At 38.2% G+C, this 20,641-nt stretch overlaps 3 protein-coding genes across 6 annotated transcripts; 2 read left to right on the forward strand and 1 right to left on the reverse strand.

Moving 5' to 3' along the window:
* LOC18788029 (protein ABC transporter 1, mitochondrial) lies at positions 1,986 to 9,030 on the forward strand. The gene is made up of 8 exons (XM_007221488.2): positions 1,986 to 2,734; positions 2,858 to 3,080; positions 3,188 to 3,340; positions 3,589 to 3,747; positions 4,717 to 4,876; positions 6,097 to 6,206; positions 7,746 to 7,862; positions 8,266 to 9,030. Exons 1-8 carry the CDS (start codon positions 2,205 to 2,207, stop codon positions 8,659 to 8,661), a joined length of 1,848 nt encoding a protein of 615 aa, XP_007221550.1. The 5' UTR covers positions 1,986 to 2,204; the 3' UTR covers positions 8,662 to 9,030.
* On the forward strand, positions 11,533 to 16,494 carry LOC18788082 (pectin acetylesterase 3). 4 transcript variants are annotated; one of them, XM_020559349.1, is made up of 13 exons: positions 11,533 to 11,943; positions 12,106 to 12,188; positions 12,284 to 12,413; positions 12,581 to 12,654; positions 12,940 to 13,026; positions 13,105 to 13,229; positions 13,321 to 13,381; positions 13,811 to 13,864; positions 13,959 to 14,036; positions 14,407 to 14,512; positions 14,648 to 14,793; positions 15,139 to 15,242; positions 16,106 to 16,494. In XM_020559349.1, the coding sequence occupies exons 1-13, from the start codon at positions 11,700 to 11,702 to the stop codon at positions 16,239 to 16,241; spliced, it is 1,428 nt and encodes a 475-aa protein (XP_020414938.1). In that variant the 5' UTR covers positions 11,533 to 11,699; the 3' UTR covers positions 16,242 to 16,494. The 4 variants fall into 4 exon arrangements, with proteins under 4 accessions (XP_020414938.1, XP_007221559.1, XP_020414939.1 ...); XM_007221497.2 differs by lacking the exon at positions 16,106 to 16,494 and having other exon boundaries at positions 15,139 to 15,459; XM_020559350.1 differs by lacking the exon at positions 13,959 to 14,036 and having other exon boundaries at positions 11,566 to 11,943.
* Positions 16,620 to 18,512, reverse strand: LOC18788091. The gene is made up of 2 exons (XM_020559352.1): positions 17,293 to 18,512; positions 16,620 to 17,216 (listed from the first exon to the last, which is right to left on the reverse strand). The coding sequence occupies exons 1-2, from the start codon at positions 18,215 to 18,217 to the stop codon at positions 17,122 to 17,124; spliced, it is 1,020 nt and encodes a 339-aa protein (XP_020414941.1). The 5' UTR covers positions 18,218 to 18,512; the 3' UTR covers positions 16,620 to 17,121.

Consider the following 20,641-nt stretch of genomic DNA (forward strand, 5'->3'; position numbering starts at 1 on the left):
GCAAAACAATCATGAGTTTAGCATAAACATAGAGAGAGCTGTGAGTTCTTATGAAAGACAGGGGTTCTAAGGAAAGGAGAAAGGGATTCTAAGAGGGTTTATTGAAGAGAGAGAGAGAGAGAGAGAGAGAGAGAGAGAGAGATGAGAGAAATAATGGGTGTGTTGAGTAGTTTCCAGCAGCCTGACAAAAGCTTTGTCAGACTCTGGAATAGCTTGCCAAAAGAGAAAATGGAAGAGATGGAGGAATTGGGGCTCGAAATTGCAGAGGTTCTGGGATGAGAGATGAAGCTTGCTCTCTGCATGTGGTTGTAGCTAGTGGTGAAGTAGTGGGTGTGGTTTGAGTGAATTTCCAGTTGCTTGACAAAGCTTGGTCGCACTCTAGATGATGATTTTTGCTGGGTAGAGGAAGCTCTCTTTTATAGGCACTAGAACCCTAATCCTATCAATCCTCCATTCCCACTTTTCCTTTGCTTCTTTCCATTCACTCATTTTTGGTGAAATTTCTTTAACCAGAGCGGATGGGTCACAGGCTCTTTGGGGTTCCAAGGTTTTTGTGAGGCTGCACATTCTCATGGGGATGAGGTGCCACCTGCTTTTCTTCTTGGTTTCTCTATTAGAGCTCGCAGAGGAAAGGAGAATGGATAGAGATTTTGCCTAATAGGTATTCCTCCTACACGTACAAATTCCCTTTGGTTTTGCGATGGCTTCATGTTGACTATGTTATGAAGCTTTGGCAAGGGTTGAATACAACACTAGATATTTTATTAGGTACTGGGCTGGGCTTTTCCTAAGGTATTGGGTCATCTCTTCTAGAGTATTGAGCTTTTTTCTCTCCTTTATGCTTACCCATATATTTGGGCTCAAGAAATGGGCTTGAGTTTTGGGGCTCCCAAGCAGCCCAAAACTTCCATTTCTTGGCTCATTAATGGGTCTCATTAAAGCTCGTTACTATCCATACCACAACCCATTCAAGCAAGCCCCGAGCATTTACCTAGCTTGGGTCTATTTAAGCTTGTAGCGTGGCTAGGTGTAATAATAATGATTTTTCGCTTGGCATTGCATGTCGCTTGGCGTGCTTGAATTTTGTAGCTTTGAAAAGGGATATGACGCATGACGGGGTAATTAGCTTGGGCTCATAACTCTTAGCATGATAGATTGCATATTTATTTGGCATGGCACGTGGGTCATGACTCGTGCGAGCATGAATGACGAACTTTCAAGTGCCCCAAATCAAGTCTTTTCTTAATAAGGCAACGCTAAGTCGGGAATTCATTTGGGCCGAACCATGGATTTTTTGGGCCTCAACAATAGGCAAAGCGATCATGTGTGACATTACCTGAGTATTTGAATTGAGGATAAGTACGTAGGACTTATCCTCTACTCATCAGCATTGGGCTCTACAGGGCTCACATGCCCAACATGTAGTTGGTCAACTACACATAAAGGCAATTCATTCTATAGTTTTATCTATAGCCCTTAGATGAGGTCATATCTCTTAACTGTTAGATCAAACTAACGATTAACCAATTTAATTCAACGATTACAAGATAGAGTCTCATCTAAGGCGTGCTTATCTATGTACTTGTGTAAACAATGTGGTATGCTCCTAAATTATAGATAGATATAGGCGAAATTCTATAGTGAGGGTGCCGTATATGAACTCTTCATGTGAACCTTCATATTAGCCACATGATCATTTCATTAAACTTAAGTCAAGTTACTGTTCAGATGAATCATGTGGCTAATATGAAGGTCCACTTCTATGGTCTATATATGGCACATCACAATAGAACGACTCATAGATATGGACTCATGTACTAAATTAATACCAAAAAAGGACAACACCGTATTTTAACATTTTGGGCTGGCTAATCTGTACGGAATAGTTCATCATACAAAAGTTGGGCCTGAGGAAAAGGACTGTGGGTGTAGTTGGTCCAAAATTGAAATTAGTTTGGGCCGAATTCTGTGTGATAAAAATGAAGATTTGGAGTCCGTCGGAACACGACTTATCAGTCTGTCTCACGGCGGCTTTAATGCTTTTTAAATTGTGTTTCAGACACGGCGGCTGGATGTTTGGTGGTTAATACTTTGAGGTTATGTTTATGTTTGGTATTGGAGGAGGAGAGCAGCAAACCAGGATTATACAATATTATATTTGTATATCGAAATAATAAGAAGAAAAAGAAAAAGTAAAGAGAAGAATGGTGTGGGCAAAGGGGAAGGACGTAGGGAGGGTGGTGAAAGGGGTGTCTCTAATCGCCAAGGAGTTTGTGAAACGATCCCCGGCTTTCCAAAGCGCCAAGAATGGGGATTTGGAAGCCCTAATCAAGAATGCCATCGTGTCGGCCACCGACCTTTCCGGCCTCACCAAAGGCACCCTCTCCCAATTCACCAACGCCATTAATACGACTGCGACTACCAATGGAAACGACAACAACAAAGCCCAAGCTTCCGTCGTATACTTCGTACATGAAGAAGCACCTTCTTCTCCTCCTTCTGCTCCTGCTCCTCCTCCTCCGCAGCAGCAGCGTCGGCAGCAGCATGAACAAGAAGAACATCATCAACATCAACAAGTGCAGCACGTTGATCAACAACAAGTGGAGGTCCTTGATTCGGTCAAGAATGAGAATTTGGCCCAACAACAGCCACAACCACAACCTCAGCAGCCATTGCAGAGGCGGAAGCCCAGAGAGAGACGAGTTCCTTCCACCCCCTTCTCTCGAGCACTCGGGTATCTCCATTCTCCATATGATCATGATGATGTATTATGTATATGATTGCGATTGATTGTTTTTCTTTTTTCCTAACCTGTTGTTTGTTTCTCTCTCTGACAAAACAATAAATTATAAAAAAGGTTTGCTGGTCTTGGAGCTGGGCTTGCGTGGGGAACCATTCAGGAGTCTACCAAGAGACTCGTTTATGGTACGCAAAACTCATCAGACAAGCCTCTTCTTTCTCCATTTTTGTCCCCCAAAAATGCAGAACTTTTGGCTCTTGGACTCTGTAGAATGCGTGGAGCTGCACTCAAATTGGGACAGATGTTGAGTATACAGGACGAATCCCTCGTCCCTGCTCCGGTCTCTCTTTCTCTTAAAATAACTCATATACATTGCATTATATGTTTTTAGTGTTTCACTGTCTTTGTCAAATTGTCAATCTAGTCTTTCCTTTTCTTTTCTTCTAGATCTTGGCTGCTCTGGATATTGTCCGTCAAGGTGCGGACGTCATGCCCAGGAAACAGCTCAATCAAGTTTTGGATGCTGAATTAGGACCTGATTGGTCATCAAAGCTTATTAGTTTTGATTATGAACCTTTGGCTTCTGCAAGTATAGGCCAGGTGAGGCATTTGATTGTTTATTGTTACACGCACTCACACCTACCCAACATACTCTTCTGCAGCCAAATTACCTTTGGTTAAAAATACATGAACTGCTAACACACCTGCATGATTGGCATCAATGTACTTATATGCCATCAAAATCCAAGGTGGACTTCTGCATCTATCCCATTTATTTGTGTAGTAAAAGTTGTCATGCATTTTACATTGTTCAGATTGTTTGTCTTACCACTTTAAAACATTTTTAGGTACACCGAGCTGTCACAAAGGACGGTAGGGATGTTGCAATGAAAATTCAGTACCCTGGTGTTGCAGATAGCATTGAAAGTGACATTGACAACGTGAAACTTCTTCTAGATTATACAAATCTAATCCCAAAGGGACTTTATATTGAAAGAGCGATGAAGGTATTTTTATTTTATTTTATCCATTCATCTATTTATATGATGGTTATATCAGGTTGAGTGTTGATGGAGGCCTTCAAAACCCACATTCTTGAGTGTGGAAACTATGCACGATGTACGACAACATGAGATAGTGCTTTTGTGATTATGATGGGCTACAATGACAGAAATTTTAGTAACAGAAGAACATAGGTAAAAGAAGAAGAAGAGAATATTTAGGATTGGTATAATTGCAAACAAGTTATAGAGGAAAAAATAAGGTGGAGATTTTATAGAAGGCGATATGATAGCATCAAGCCTTTCAATAACATGTAATCTTGATTCATCAAAATCTGATTTCCTAAACAAGAGATATTAGCAGAGATTAAAAAGTAAAATATTCTTGACACTAACATATAGATTGCTTCTTCAAAATTTCAACTAATTCCTTAGTTGCATTTAGAATTGGACAACTGTTAAATGACATTTAGATTGCTTCTTCAAATAACTCTTTAGTTGCATTTACAATTGGACAAGCTTTAAATGACATTTAAAAAAGCAACAGATGAACTGACTCTTTTAATTATTAGGACATTTCTTTTTGGATAAAAAAATGCCTTATTGATAGACTTGGGCCAGCATGCTTAAATTTTGGTTCCAAAGGGGATTATTTTTCTCTTAATCAGACTTCTGATATTGTATCAATGATTCAATATGACTCACATGGTTTATCAGGAGCATTGTAGGTGAGCCTACTTTTTCTAATTGCTTCACTTACAAATTTGGCCATTGTTCTACTCTTTCTCTAGTATGGGTTTGTATCTAATCCCCATTGATCATTACCTTATGGCCCATGAACTGGGAACTTGATTCCATATTGAATGTACCTAGATGGAGATTGAATTGTGGAAGATAATTTGAATCTCAGAAGATGATGAAATGTCTTAAACTGTTGGCAATGCATTTTTATGTTCTTCCTGGCATCCTTTATAGGTGGCAAAAGAAGAATTATCCCGTGAATGCGACTATGTGTTGGAGGCAGAAAATCAAAAACGGTTTCATGATTTGCTATCCAATGCACAAGGGTTTTATGTTCCATTTGTAGTGGATGATATCTCAAGCAAAAGAGTCTTAACGACAGAGCTTGTTTCTGGTAAGTAAACTATGTCATTTATGATATTCCATTGTTTAAACTATGACCTTGTGATTTTTACCCTGAAAAGTTTATGTTGTTGCTTAGCAAATCCAGGATAAAGTTCCCTAATTAGCATTTAAAGAACTGATTCCAACATGTTTGCTTAGGGACTTTCTCGTAGACCCTAATGCAAAGCTAACAAGTTACTCTATAAACACTATCGCTTGAAGAAACAATGTTTATTTCAAAATTTGTTGTAAAATTGAACTGTACAACGTGTTGTGGGTATGCAAGTACCGGTATAGAAACTGCCTTTTTTCTTGTACAAGTGGTTGCAGCAATTGAAATTTCCATCGATATAGTGTGGGTAGCTAACTAAGCTTACGAATGCACATGATGAACTTAAAAGGCAAGCTATGAATTGAATGATGTCAGATTTTTATCAGGCTCCACATGCATAAGTCGCCTTATATTTCAAGTGAATGTAATTATGGACTGCTCATAACGTTTGTAAATGAGTTGCATCTTTTCTGTGGATTTTAAGTTACCCTTTCAGATGTTTAAGCAATTTTACCCAAACTTTTGCCTAGCGGCATATTGAAGAAATGGTATTGCTTTTTTTTTTTTTTTTTTTTTAAAGAGTATAAAGGACAATGTTTTGGATTTAAATAAAGGGAATTTCACTATTATACCCAATATAGGAGCCCAAATTATAAAAAAAAACCCTATATGAAATGGACTTTAGAAACACACCCAAGCCCATTTACAACATAACAAAAAGGCTTTTAACTTCTTTTAAATTACAAAACTGCCATTGATTTCTTAAAACAAACCCAATCCAAAAACCTCATAAAAAAGCCCAAAACACTCAATAGGGCATCAAGGTAATTTAAGAATCAAAATTAAATTCAATAGGGCCAGTTGTCATTTTTTGGGTTTTTTTTGGGTTTGTTTATAGAAATTAAATAGTGTAGGGTTTATTTATAGTTTTAGTGCTAAGAATGGGTGTATGACTAAATATCTCTTAAATAAAATCACCCTTTAACAAGCACTAATGATATTTTCTTTTTTGCTTTTTATATGACTTAGCTGTCTTCTAGCATTTTCCTTTTATTATCAAGTAACATAGTTACCTTCAAGTTTTCATTGTGATGCATGCCAACAGCCTTAGTTGTATCATCAACAGAGCAAACTTTTGTTGATATACCTTTAACATGATATTGTTTCTCTTGCTACAGGAGTACCTATTGACAAAGTGGCATTATTAAACCAGGAAACTCGCAACTATGTTGGCACAAAGTTGCTAGAGCTCACTTTGAAGGAGTTGTTTGTTTTCCGTTTCATGCAGGTATGTTCTTTCTTGTGTCTTCACAAGTGCATGCATATGTGGTATTTTATTGTAAGGTTTTCTTTCCTTTTCTTAATTTGTTTTATGAGCATTCACTTTATGCAAGCTTAAGAATAACTTGCTCTCGCTAATTAAATTGATGTCTTAGTACCACCTGTTGAGGTTTGACATTGTACTAGTCAACTTAAAGTAGGACCCGCAGAAGAAACCCCAACTGCTAATTTTATTTGTCAGGATAGCAATATTAGTATTATTTCACGGCAGTAGTTTGGTTAGAAAACTGTGGAAGCCCAAAACAAAGGCTGTTAGCTCAAGTTTTTCCATCTTTTATAAATGCCATTTAGGAGTCAGTCAAATGAATTCTTCTACTATTCAATGAGTCATTTCTTGTAGAAGTCTTTTCATACCCACCTTCTTTTGTCTTACTTCGGTACGGTACCAGATGGGGTCGAGTTTTGAGTTCGACCAAAAATTGAATCATCACCTTCATCCCTCTTTAAAGACATTGAAGGCAATTATTCCATTCTTGGTCCAGTTCTTAACTCGATCAAGTTGGGTTGTCTGATATAAAATTGATGTAGCACAATACAAGGTGAGCGTTCCCTACGATTATGGTGGAGGGCAGAAATTATAGTAATGAGAAGAACTTTAGATAGAGGAGGACGATGATTTATGGTTGCTGCCGTTGCAGAGGAAATACTTAATAGTTAATCGTTAAAAACATTAAGCTTTCAAGGCTGCAAGCCTTTCAAAATTACTAAATATTCTTTCATTACAAATATGAATTTTTAAAAAATACATGAAATAGCCTTATTTCTAGGCTTCAAATAGAGTCCCAAAGTACATTAGTGATTCTCAACATTGACGCTTTCCCTAGCTCTAAAGATTAATTTTTTTAAATGATTGATTTTAAACGATGACATAGACGAAGTGGTTTTTTTTATTACCACCGACAATTTCTCTTTGTATTTCATTGACAGACTTAGGCCAATGGGTGTCTTCTTGGGTTGCCAAAGAGGATATTTCTCTCTAGGAAACGTTATTGTTGGTGTATCACAGATACTAAGTTTTTAATCACCAGCTGCTGATGTTAAGTAATTATAATGTAGCTAAAATTCCGAGTCATTTTATAATTTACAGCCAGACTTATGGTCTAGTCCAGTTCATATGTATGAAAGACTTAATTTCTTCAGTTCGTTTAAAATATCAAGATTCAGGGGTGCCTGTTCTGCTGGACATTTCAGCTGTTGTTTAAATGGCCAAAGTTAAGCAAGACTTATGGTCTAGTCCAGCTCATATTTATGAAAGAGTTTCTTACATCAGTTCGTTTAGCATATCAAAGATTCAGGGGTGTCGTTCTGCTTGACATCTGAGCTGGTGTTATTCATGAATTGAACTTTATTTTGTGGTTTTTGTTTTATGTTTTTCCTGCATTATGCTTTTAGCAATTAAAATTCTGAGGGGGTTAGTAAGTCATTCATTCTTCCTAGTTTTAGGCTCTCAGTTCATCTTGCTCTAATTTTGCTTTATGCAATGCAGACTGATCCTAATTGGAGTAATTTCTTGTACGACGAGGCTAAGAAAACAATCAATCTGATTGACTTTGGAGCGGCTAGGGATTACCCCAAGAGTTTTGTTGATGACTATCTAAGAATGGTGAAATCTCCTTTCTTTCTATTTAATTGAATTTTGTCTGTTTTTTAATCATTACCTTACAAAGGTTCCTGCTTCCTAGATAGTATATAAACGTTGCCTGAGGTTCAGTTATGGTCTCTATTGTCATGATCTTGGCACATAGGAATGAGGCATCTATTCAGACAGGACTAATGTCATTTAAGACCTGGTCATCAAGAATTATAGACCTTGATTTATCATTGTTCAATCCTGAAGCCAACTCTTGATAGTTTGTTTATTCTTTTTGGCTAACAGCCAACTCTTGTCTGTTAGATTAAGACGTTGTGGTTGTAATTGTGGTTAAATATTAATTGTTTGTTTGAACTTTAAAACTTTTTAAAGTGAGCTGGAATCGCTGAGGACTTTCTAATGCATATTTGATCAGGTTCTTGCCTGTGCAAATGATGATAGAGGTACAGTCATTGAAATGTCCAAGAGACTTGGATTCCTCTCGGGAACAGAGTCAGAAATAATGTTAGAGGCTCATGTCCAAGCCGGTTTTGTTGTGGGATTGCCATTTTCAAAGCCTGGTGGGTATGACTTCCGCTCATCCAATATCACTCAAAGCATTTCAAACCTTGGGGCAACCATGCTGAGGCACAGGGTCACTCCACCACCTGACGAGGCCTACAGCCTTCATCGCAAGCTTTCAGGTGCCTTTTTGGCTTGCATGAAGCTTGGGGCAGTTGTACCGTGTAGGGAACTCTTACTCGAAGTATATGAGCATTATCAGTTTGGCGAAGAAGGTGGCGAGACGTTGTCAAGTGGGTTGGGTGTTTAAGGGGCTTATAGATTATTGTGATTTTTTTAAATATATAAAATAAATTTTAACATGTAATAATTCGGGGAAGACCAAGCATGATACAAATGATTTTGTAGCTCAAGCTCAAAGTTGGAGATAGATTTCCGGTGGGGGCTGAGTTTACCCTGGTTAGAGAGAATTTATTTGTATGTATATTCAACCCATAGAAACATTCTTTGACATTGATTCTTATTTAGGAGAGGGAAATGTATTTACATTGTATAACTTCACTGGTAGCATTTTGCAAAGGAGTTGTACGGCAGGAATCGGATGCATTCGGCAAGCCAATCTTTTCGATAATCGATTGATGGATTTTTATTTATTTATTTATTTACTTTTTTGGCGTCATTGTTGTGTCTAATTGCATTGCTGGATGTGAATAGCAGTGCCTCAATTTCACTTTCGGACACTATGTTTGTGGTTTTTTCTTCTTCAATTTGCTCAGTGTTTTGTTTTCTTAGCAATTCAAGGGTAATTTTGAAAGTTTTATCTAATTGGCTTGAAATCACAACCAAAAGCTTGGTTAAACTCGCGAATATTATTCAAGGATTGTTGAAAATCATGTCTAGAGCCTTCAATTTGATATTTAAACAAGAAATCGAAGAGATCCAAACTTGAATTTTAAACTTTAAAAATTATTTGAGATTCAATTTCTTTATCAAATAAGCACGAGAGTTAAAATTGGAATTAGTTTTAGAAAGTGCATAAGGTGGTCTTTTAATCAAATGAATTGTTAACTAAATCAAATGATAGAAAAGACAAAATCAAATCAAATTAAACAAATGAAACAAATGAATTGTTTTAGAAAGTGCATAAAACATTTTATCAAAATCAAATGAATTGTTTTTCCCTAATTACTTACCACTGATCAAAATTACTAACAAGAAGTATATTAGTGACCAAATTGAGGAAAAAATAAAAATAAAAAACTAGAATCAAGGCAAAAATAGTGAACAAAGGCATTTAATCCATAACTGAAATTAACTTAGGACTGATAACTAAATTTAACTTACGTGGGGGAGGTTACTTTTGTGAAAACCCTATCCGCAACCTGGTTCCATTTCTTCTTACTGATAACCAACCGCAAGGAAGCTAAGCGAGGGAGGTGATCACTGCCCCTCTTCCTCTTTCTCTCCTCATCTCCCTTTCTTTTTCTCCCATATTTTCCCTTCCTCTTATCCACTCTTCTCATCCCATTCCCCTCCCCAGATAGTCTAGATCTGTTTGGATCTAGGTCTGTTTGTCTCTTTGTTATGTTTGGTAGTTTTTGCAGTATTCTAGGTGATTAGTGTTATCTTTGTCTCGGCAGCAGTGATAGTAGTGATGCTGGATTGTGTCTCTCCTTGGGAGAATTGTGATACCTAGTGGCTGATATTTTGTCTCTATTTTAACGGCAGCGGCAACATTGACGCTGGTGGTAATTGTTAGGATGTAGTGCTCTTCTCTACTCTGGGCCGACTGAAGAATTATGCTTGGTCATATGAGGTTTTCTTTGTCAGGTTGTGAGTTGAAGTGGAGTGCTTCTCAAGGGTCTTTTTACTGTTCTTTATGTGTTCCTACTCCATGTTCTCTCCTGGTTTCTGTTATGGTATGCCTTACAATTTGTGTGGGTGTCAAAGGATTATGATTTTGCTCATAGAACGCTTCTTTTGACAGTTGAGATGTTCTGCGGTCCTCTCCTGTGGGTTTACTATTTGAGGTTTCTGCGATCCTCTCATGTGGGTCCACTGGCGGACCCAGAATTTTTTTAGCGAAGGTGCAATATTGACTAAGTATGAAAAATGGTTTTTCAAAATAATCATTTTCTCAAGATAATTTTTGGCGGCTTTTATTCTTTACATTAAAACTAATTTTTCATATTTTGATTTGGTGAGAATTTGATTTTTTAGTATTTTTATTTGAATCCAAATGGGGTACTTCCTTATTTACATTGTAAACTTAAGTAAATGGAGTAATATAAAAATAAATGAAAGTAAAAGGACAAAGACATTTACTTAAATGTTAAAAATGGAAATAAGGTAATCTGTACACCAGTTAAGTAAAGGGGCAATTTGAAGCACCTACAATGGTTTTTTCGGTGAGGGGAGGTGCAGTTGCATCTCCTTGCTCCTTAATAGGTCCGTCACTGTGTGGGTTTACTGTTTTGGTCTCTAGTTGCGGTTCTCGTCGAAGGTTTTTGTGTTAGTTTTCATTTTTGACTTGTTCTTTTATTGTAATGGTCCAAAGTAACTTAAATTGGATTCTCTTGTTAGTCCATGACATGTGTGGTACTCTTTTCTCCCTAGGAGTTTGTCCCATGAGGTTGTCCTATGAAGGTTTTAACGAGGCCCTTATATCATGTTGCTCTTTGTACTCAGTGGTTTTATGAATGAATTCTCCTTCTAAAATAAATATAAAATATAAAATAAAAAACCTATGTGGGGGAGTAATCATCACTGCTATTTTTATTATTTTTTAGGTTGAAGGGTTTTTTTCTTTTTTTGGGTTGAAGGTAATCACTAGTAAGTGGCTAAACTAAGATTTTGGTCCAAAAACAAAGGACACACTAGTGTAGAGATTTGGAGCTATTACTCTCTCAAAAAAAGTATTGGGTTCGAATCTTAACATACGTATAATGTATTCGAGTTTAATATACAATTATCCTTCTTCAAAAAATACAAACAAAAATAAAGATTTTGACCCCCAAAAAAAAAAAGACGTGGACGAATGAAGCCAAGATATTTGATAGACGGACGCGAGTGTCTCGTTTGCTCTCACTCAAACAGTGTCACTGTCTGGACTCTGACCAGTTTTACGGCTGCTTTTTGAAAAGAATAAAATAGAATTATGAGAAATGAGAAGGATAAAAAAGAAAAGACAAAGCCTTTCCTCTTTTCTTTTTTGACTTTTTTTCGAGTGAATTAATTTTGCTGTGTATAACAATATGAGTTTGAGAATGGAGAGTTGAGAGTAGAGGAGAGGAGAGAGAAGAGAAGGAGGAGAGGAGGAGGGGTGTTGGGTTCTGAGTCTGAGTGAGAATGAAGCCGCAGCAGAAAGTAAGTGTATGTTGTTGTTTGGGTTTGTTGGTGGTGGCATTGGCGGCTGCCTTGAAGGAGAAGGAGAAAGAGCAAGTGTTGTGGTCCAAGTCTTGGTTAGACTTAGCGGACAAAGATGCGGCGGACTCAGCCTCCTCAGCCTTACCCACACAGACACAGACGCAGCCTCCTCTCAATCTCATGGTTCCCCTCACTCTCATCGACTCTGCTGCTTCTAAAGGAGCTGGTCTCTCTCTCTCTCTCTCTCTCTCTCTCTCTCTCTCTCTCTCTCTCTCCTTTTTGGTTGATCTTATTCTTAGAAATACAAAGATTTCTTACAATGTCAGCATCAAATCAACTCCTCAGAAGAAGAATAATAAATTATTTTCTTCTTCTTCTTATGCCACAGTCTGCTTGGATGGCACATTGCCCGGTTACCATCTTCATCCTGGCTATGGATCGGGGGCAAACAGCTGGCTCATTCAGTTGGAGGTATCAAGTATTGCCATTTCATTTCCAATTTCAGTTTTCTTATCAAGTTTGCTTTGCAACTGGTTTATTTCCTATTTGTTTGGTTTCTTCTGCAGGGAGGTGGGTGGTGTAACTCAATCAGAAATTGTGTTTATCGCAAAACTACTCGCCGCGGTTCATCCAAGTTCATGGAAAAGCAATTACCATTCACAGGAATATTGAGCAATAAAGCGGAAGAAAACCCTGGTACGCTTTTCCCTTATTCCATAAGTTATGCACTCCCTCCATTTATATCAAATCAAATACATTTTCTGCTCCTCTTTGTTTCATTGACACGCAATTTGCACGTGCTTAATCTGTAATTGATAACTTTTTTATATGTTCTGGATGGGCGTCTCTTCTCATGCTTGCAGATTTCTTCAACTGGAACAGGGTCAAGCTACGTTACTGTGATGGGGCTTCTTTTAGTGGAGACAGTCAGAATGAGGTTGGTTGTTTCATTTGAGTTTTTCCAATCCTACAATCATAAAAACTTTAGGGATGTCATAACAGCTCCGGATTAGTTTGGTTACTGACAAGCATCTTCTAACCGTTTAGCTTCGCTGGCCTATTATTTTCAAGATGGTCAATTAGAGAGAACATTTTATTGATGAATAAGCATTTTTAATTATTGAGTGAACTATACCCATAGTCCCAAAATCCTCAGAACTAAAAGGATTTTTTGAACTTTTGATTTTAAACCTCACTCAATATTCTAATTTCTCCCTTTCAGGCTGCACAACTTCATTTTCGAGGGCAACGGATATGGTTAGCCGCTATGGAAGAGTTAATGTCCAAAGGAATGCAGAAAGCTGACCAGGTTTTACACTGAACTTGCTCTTGTTCATGTGAGTCAGCTTCGAAATTTTTAGTTACTATTCATTTAATTGTGTTTCAGGCTCTTCTTTCTGGATGTTCTGCTGGGGGTCTGGCATCCATACTACACTGTGATGAGTTCCAAGACTTGTTTCCCGAAACTACCAGAGTGAAATGTCTAAGTGATGCTGGAATGTTCCTTGATGCGTAATGAGCTGATCTTCTATAACTTATATCAATTTGCATTCTTCAGTTGAAGAACATGCTTCTAGTGATGGTTTTGTTTTATATTTTGTAGAATTGATGTATCTGGTGGCCACACTCTAAAGAATTTGTATGCTGGTGTGGTTAGCTTGCAGGTAATGTTCATCGTTCTCTGCTTCCATTTCATGGTTGATTGGACTCAATTTTGAAGTAGAAACTTAGGGTTATATCAGAGTCTGACCTTTGGAGGACAAAGCTTGTACTACAATAGTAAATTTCTTTCTAAATTGGTCTCACCACTTCCATAGATTGCTTGTGAGCTTGTAACAACAGTAGCAATCTCTCTGGCCCACAAAATTAACGAAAAAGTTCCGCTACCTTTCCACAACTTCTGTTTGAGCTCGTTTGATAAGAAGTTTTCTAATATTCATTAGCACGGATTTGGGACATTTGCAATCTATGTTGACTGGTAACAGAACAACGATATGGCACTTCAAATTGTCACATTACAAGTTTCCTTTGAATAATTCTCCAGTTGCTTTGCCTGTTTAAAGTGTGATATTGGCTACTTGTTATAATTTTAGGAAGTGGAAAAAAATCTGCCAAAGACTTGCATCGACCACCTAGACCCAACTTCGGTAATTCTCTAGATTTTATTGATTTTATGCAATTAAATGTGTAATAAAAAATTCTAACTCTCTCTCTCTCTCTCTCTCTCTCTCTCTCTCTCAGTGCTTCTTTCCTCAAAATTTGGTTGCAAATGTTAAGACTCCCATGTTTCTTCTGAATGCAGCCTATGATGCATGGCAGGTCATCTTCTTTTTATCTTTTTATTATATAGACAATTTATAGTTTGTACCGTATTGTACTGGAGGGTCTGTAGGTATTGGTTGAAATTATTTACCTATACCTCCTCCAACAGTCTTGTCTTCATGGTGCAACTACTCGATTGTCAAGCCAGTGCATTGTTTATGCTTTTTTCCTAAATGCTCTACTTCTAAGAGGCATAGTAAAAAGCTGTAGTTTTTCATAATAGGCAGCCAATGAGCCTACCATATGACTGATAGGACAGAAATCAGTATTCAGTTTTTATCTGTTTGGCAAGGATTTTGGCTTTTGTACTGGTATTTCATGGCCCTGATATAATTTTGCTGAAGTCTTTTTTATTTATTTTCTTCAGGTTCAAGCTAGTTTAGCCCCTCCATCTGCAGATCCTCGTGGCTTATGGGGTGCATGCAAATCAAACCATGCACTTTGTAATTCATCCCAAATCCAGTTTTTCCAAGGTAATTCTCGTTTTTTAGCTCTTTTCTTGATTTTATTTAATTATTGTGCCAGTGTAATCTTAACATATACAGACACAAGCACACACTTACAGAATTCCTTCTTAATGCTGTTCTCCTTTCCCTCAAATGAAGCAGACTTCAGGAATCAAATGCTCAATGCTGTTAGAGATTTCTCAGTGTCCACTAAAAATGGTTTATTCATCAATTCCTGCTTTGCTCACTGCCAATCTGAGAGACAAGATACATGGTTTGCTGATGATTCTCCTGTTCTTGGAAACAGGGTATGCCCCCATTTAAATATCTATTACTTTTTCAAATGGTTGTGGAAGTTATAGTAAGAGTTTAACATGGGAGGGTGGTTGTTTTATGAATTGACATCTGGGGAAGCCTTGAACTCATGCATATGTGTCTTTAATTGTCTATTTGATTTAGTTAAGTGAGAATGGCAGAAGCATTCTGTTTATAACATATGATAGGCAGTGAATTGTAGCACAGAAATCTCATTAAATGATTAAATGTAGCACCGAAATCTCAAGTTACGCATAGTTTGGCTTCAGTAAAGTCATTTATAATGAAATGGCGTTAGATTTGAAAGGCATCAGTTAAGTCACATTTTTATTTTGCAGGCAATTGCATTGTCTGTTGGAGACTGGTACTTTGATCGACTGCCGGTTAAAGCTATTGACTGTGCATACCCCTGTGATAACACCTGCCACAATCTAATGTTCAAGTGAGTGAGAATTTATCCTTTACTCCATTACCATTTCTGGAAATTGTAACAATTCATTCATTCAAATAAAATCTGTGCTTGTTTTATGCTAGTTTTTGTAATCGCTGGAGTCATCCTCATTTTTCTCTCACCTGAGAGATTCTGTTGTCTATCTCAAGATAACGTGAAACTTTTTCATGCTTTTAAAGTTAATGGTTCATAATTAGTAGCCTGCTTATGACTGTGAGCTGATACTTGTAGTGGATTCTATTTCTTTCTCTTCATAAAGTCAATAGGACCACAAATCACTGACTTTCTAGTGACCAAGAGCTTCTTGTGGTGAGGCACTGCCCATTGAAACTGAAGAGCTTTGAACAGGTGCCTATTTCCTTGGTAGACATTCTTAATCTCAGAATACCCCAGTGGGAGGTTTCCCAACTTAATTTCTAGGTTCTTTACCACGGGGATTCTATTAATGACCATTTAGCTTCTAAGCGGGCATATGCTAATCCTATAATAATTACTATTGAAATTTAGGTAGGGGAAACATAATCACAAGGATATTTATGTTCTGCTTTAGCCTTGAAAATCTTTGGTTTGTCGTGTAAGAGCTCAAAAGGAAGTGCTAGCTAAGCCTCTGGTGTCACTCCTGTATCTTGGGAGATCTGGAATGTCCGTCCTTGGGTTGGGAAAGTGTTGGTTTCAATAAATGTATCTTTGTGTGTTAATTCGGTTTACAAGCTTTCACCTTGTTAGTAACCAAGGAGTAAATTCAGCATTCAAATTAGCAGATGCCTTTCAATTTCTCAGCTTTCTATACCCTTTCCCAATACCTTCCATCCATTTCAATTGTGAGGGACTGAAATGACTGTTATACTCTGCAGCGAAGATTTATCTTCCAGTTCCATGACATATTCTCAATCCACAAGGTTGTCTTTTACTGTGCTAAATCTGCCAAGTGCCTTGATGGTGCCCATAATATGTTCCAGATGCATCATGTGGTTTCATTCTGTCAAGTGAGAACAGATGGTATCTCTGTCTCTCTTTGTGCAGAGATTTTGGAATTTTTTCCCTTCCAGATCGTGGATAGGATTTAATTTACTAGTTCACTGGTATAAATCCTCCAGCATGTATGTTAGGCCTGACTACGGCCATTAACAGTTAACACAGATTACTTATGAGTTTTGAGAGAAAAAGTAAGGCTAAAAACAGTGCGTTGGTTTACTGTCCTGCTCCTACAGGGTTTCATCCAAGTAAAGTATGACATTCTTTCTTCCTTTGTCTCGCTTTAGTATCTTGTTAGAGAGCTTCCGATCAATTTGGGCAGTCCGTATGGGACAACATAGGACTAAGTAGAATACATAAACTTTTGAGATATGTGTTGTAACTAATACAATGTCAATAAAAAGGTTTTGATATATGTTTTATAACCAATACAATATCAACCCCCATACTATTATACTCAAACAAACCAATATCCAATGGGGAAGCATCTCACAAACTCGATATATGAAATGGAAACTTCAAAATCTATACACATAATCCACATAATGAAGTGTGATTGTAAGTCTATCAACATGAAAAAAATAATCGGTTATGTTATATTTACAATGCGGAGAAGCTGCGGAGGTACGGGGAAATATAGTCAACTCAATAGAGATAAAGGATCGTCAACCAGAAATACGAACTCTCCTAGGGAAAAAGTAAATGGCAAAATCTACCCAAAAGCCAGACAGAAGAAAGAAAAATGTGCTTAGTAGTAGTGGAAACGAAAATGCAAATGCTACTATACTCTGTTCAGTCTCCACACTTGGAACTCTCCCCGACCCCCCGATGCGCGTGTCAGAAGTAAATAAAAAACCCAAATGCAGAGAGAATAGAATAGATGGTCTTTTGTGAATTAGTCGGCTCCGCTGCCTTGTCTTGATGTGGATGCCAGTGCCACTGCCTGCGCCCAGACCTTGAGGCGAGCCTTGACATCCCGTGGGTCGTCACCTGAAGCAGAGATATTTAGTACTCAAATTAGATGATGAAGGTAAAAAAAGATGGAAGGCAGGCAGCTTAGGCATACCAGGGCTTGAGATGCGCCAGTTAGCGATGGGGGAATTGCCACCGCTACTGCAGGTAGTGTTGGTATCGAGAGTGAGAGTTGGGGTTGGGGTGGAGAGAGAAAGACGAGAGGGCATCTCCTGCAGCATGTGCTGGTGTTCCAACTCAAATCCAAGATCTCTGCAAGCCTTGACTTCCTCCAAGTCCATGCACAGGGACCTCCTCCCTCCTTTGGGCCTTGTTATCACCACCACCCCTGTACCAGAGCCACCCTCACTCTCCCCACTAAAGCTATGACAATGGTCAAGCTGATTACTACCCATCCTCGTCATCATCATATTCATGTTCTCCTTGTTGTCTGATGAGATTCTCCTCCTACTTCTCCTGCTCCTCTTCTTGGAATCGACGCTCATCAGCGTTTGAGCTTCGTTCTCGCTGGCATACTCTTTGACCAACATGGGATTGTCATGCTTATAATTGAACATTCCCGCTGGAGCACTAGCCTGAGTCCTTGGTCTTGGGGGTGTCGCTGGAAGCGAGTAACAGCAGCCGGGTTCCTTGTCAGAGTCGGAGGACAGCCCAGCTTCCAGTAGTACTTGTTTGGTTCGTTTATCATTGGATGACAATGTTTCCTCCTCGTCTACATCCCCGTCAAAGCTTTCCATGGACAAGAGTGACATGTACATACTCATACCACTCTGTTCTTGGGCATCATGATCTTGATCTTGATGTAGGCCTTGGTAGAAGTAGTTACCATCAACATCATCATCAATTTCATCCTGATCAGGAGCACCATAGGTGGAACTCCTACTAGTACACATAGAAAGCCTGGACAAGTTGTGGAGATGGGGATGGTGATCATATCCATCATCCGTCGTATAATCGTCATACTCGTCTTCCTGCATGGAGATGCAGGAGCGGATGGTCATACTTTCATCTGACGCCATATTAGTATGTTGTTTCTCCCTCTCTCTCCCTCTCTCTCCCCTCTCTTCCTCTCTCCCTCAACAGACAGTTCGAAAGCAGTCAGGCCAATTGGCCAATTGGGTTATAATTTAAGTAATAACAAAGTTTTGTTGTTTTTGTTTTGGTTATCAGAAGAAGAGTAGAGTGAAGAAGAATGGTGGTTTTATTTATAGGCAACAGAGTGCAAAGATGAGTGTGTCGTTTGGGCTTTTGTGGATCATTCGTTTGCTCAAATTCATGATAAGGTAAAGGTAGTCGGATAGATTTATGATATGATATATATCCAATTCATCCATCTATCCATCTACCCTATTTATTTTCTCCCTCTTCTTTTATATATATCTTATCTCATGCTCAGTTAATTCCTATAATGCCCTCCCTCCTCATAAGATTCCAAGTCGACATGTCTTTGTGCCTAGTTATGACTAGACACTAGTCAGTCAGGGAAGTTACAGTAATTTGAGTTGATTCCTGATAGTAATATGTTATGTGTCATCTACCATGTGTGTGGGGTTGTGCTGCTTTATACAAGTTTCGCCCACGGGTGGGTGTAAGATATTGAATATGACTTTTTCTTTCTCTTTGAAACTTCGCATTGGTTTCTTTTTTTCTTTTTTTTTTCTAACCGTAATATGTAATATATTCATTGGTTTAGGACACCTTGTTCACTTGACCTATTTTAAAAAATTTAAAAGATGCAAAAGCAAAATCCCCCACAAGATTACAGATTATGGGAATTTGACCGATCCCAACACACGCGGAATTGCAGCAGCACATTTAGGTCGAAGGGTTTTAGCAAGGAAGGAGGGTACGTTGGTTGTTGTTGGCATTTGGGTAGATGATCATCTTCATCAGTGTTGGTCAAATGAATGCAAACCAAGATAATAAGTGCACTAATTCACTCACTCACTCGCTAGTACAAAGAAAGGGTTTAGGGCGTGGTTGGTTATATATCAACCACACCTTTCCTTTTGAATTTGTGATGGGAGGAGAATAGGATAGGACCACATCCACAGGCAGGCAATCAATGTAATGATGCAAAGCTTTCAATTCAATACCACGTTACTCACGTGTGCTTTTTCATATTATCAATTTCACTCTAAAACCCATCTTGCTTCTTGTACAAGAATTGATCCAATTATCCACCCCCATTGTATTATTGTATTGTTGTATTGTTGTATTGTTGTTGGACGTGTGAATGATTTGCATTGTTTTTGCCCTTTTTTTCTTTTTTTGTTTCTTTAGGTGTAAAATTTGGATATCTTTTGAATTTTTTTGTAAAGTGAAAGTTTTTTGGGGTCTTCTTTTGATAACATATTTTATTGTGGGGATATATGCATAATGGATTCCTACTACTGCAGTGCAAACCTATGATGTAATGCAAACCGCGTTTAACAAGGACGAGAGACAGGTGTCCGCGTTTTCATTCCAAAAAAGCTTTTCCTAATAATCACTTTCCTGCAAGGAGTCAAACTATGAAAAGCATTTTATGAGTTATGGCCCCATCACCCAAGGCCCATCGGATGATGGGTGGGAATGGACACCAGTCTTAGCCAGATGGCACTCATCCCAGAACCCAACACAACACTTGTGCTGTGCTGAGGCTGACCCCAACCTCAAACGGTCAAATTTCCTCATCCCTACCTATAGCTACTATGTGCTCACAACTTCCCAACGACGATTCTACTTTCACACCTACTGCTTTTCCTCCTCATTAACATTAGATTATCATTTCTTTTGCCAACCCTGGGAATTGGGAATGCATTCTATCTTAAGCTTAACATTAATTGTTAATTAACTATTTAATCAATCAATTAAATCCGACCAAATTTGTTTTTATTAATCAATACACTTCTAGTTTAACTGCCGTTCACCGACCGTTGATCCCTTCCCTTCATTTGACCGATCACCTTTCTGTTTGTGAAGCCACCTCTGGCAAACGACAGCTGCTCTGTTGTGTCAGTGTGGCCATTCTGATGCCCAATCGGCTTTCTTACACGTGTCTGATCAAGGTCTCCGATGGCCCATTGCCCATGATATCATGATATGATATGATATGATAATAACAAGGCTCCAAACACGACGTGAGTTGATGAGGCCCTCACAGAGTTCGTGGCGATTGGATGGCTCGCACCTTCTTCAACAATGGAGCCAATGGCCATCTATAATAATCTACTGGGCCCCCATTTTATTGCCATAGATTCAATTCAACCGGATGAGTCATTCTATTGTAAGTGTGTTATATATCGTATATATCGTTTTTAGATGAGATTTTATTTTTTAATCGTTTAATTGAGCTATTTAATTTGATCAAATGATTAAGAGATAAGATCTGATCTAAATGCCATATATATGGTCCTTACTATAGAATTCTTGTGGATTGCAACCTCAAATGGGAGAAATGC

This window comes from Prunus persica, chromosome G3 (assembly GCF_000346465.2).
Source record: "Prunus persica cultivar Lovell chromosome G3, Prunus_persica_NCBIv2, whole genome shotgun sequence".
Lineage (NCBI taxonomy): Eukaryota > Viridiplantae > Streptophyta > Magnoliopsida > Rosales > Rosaceae > Prunus > Prunus persica.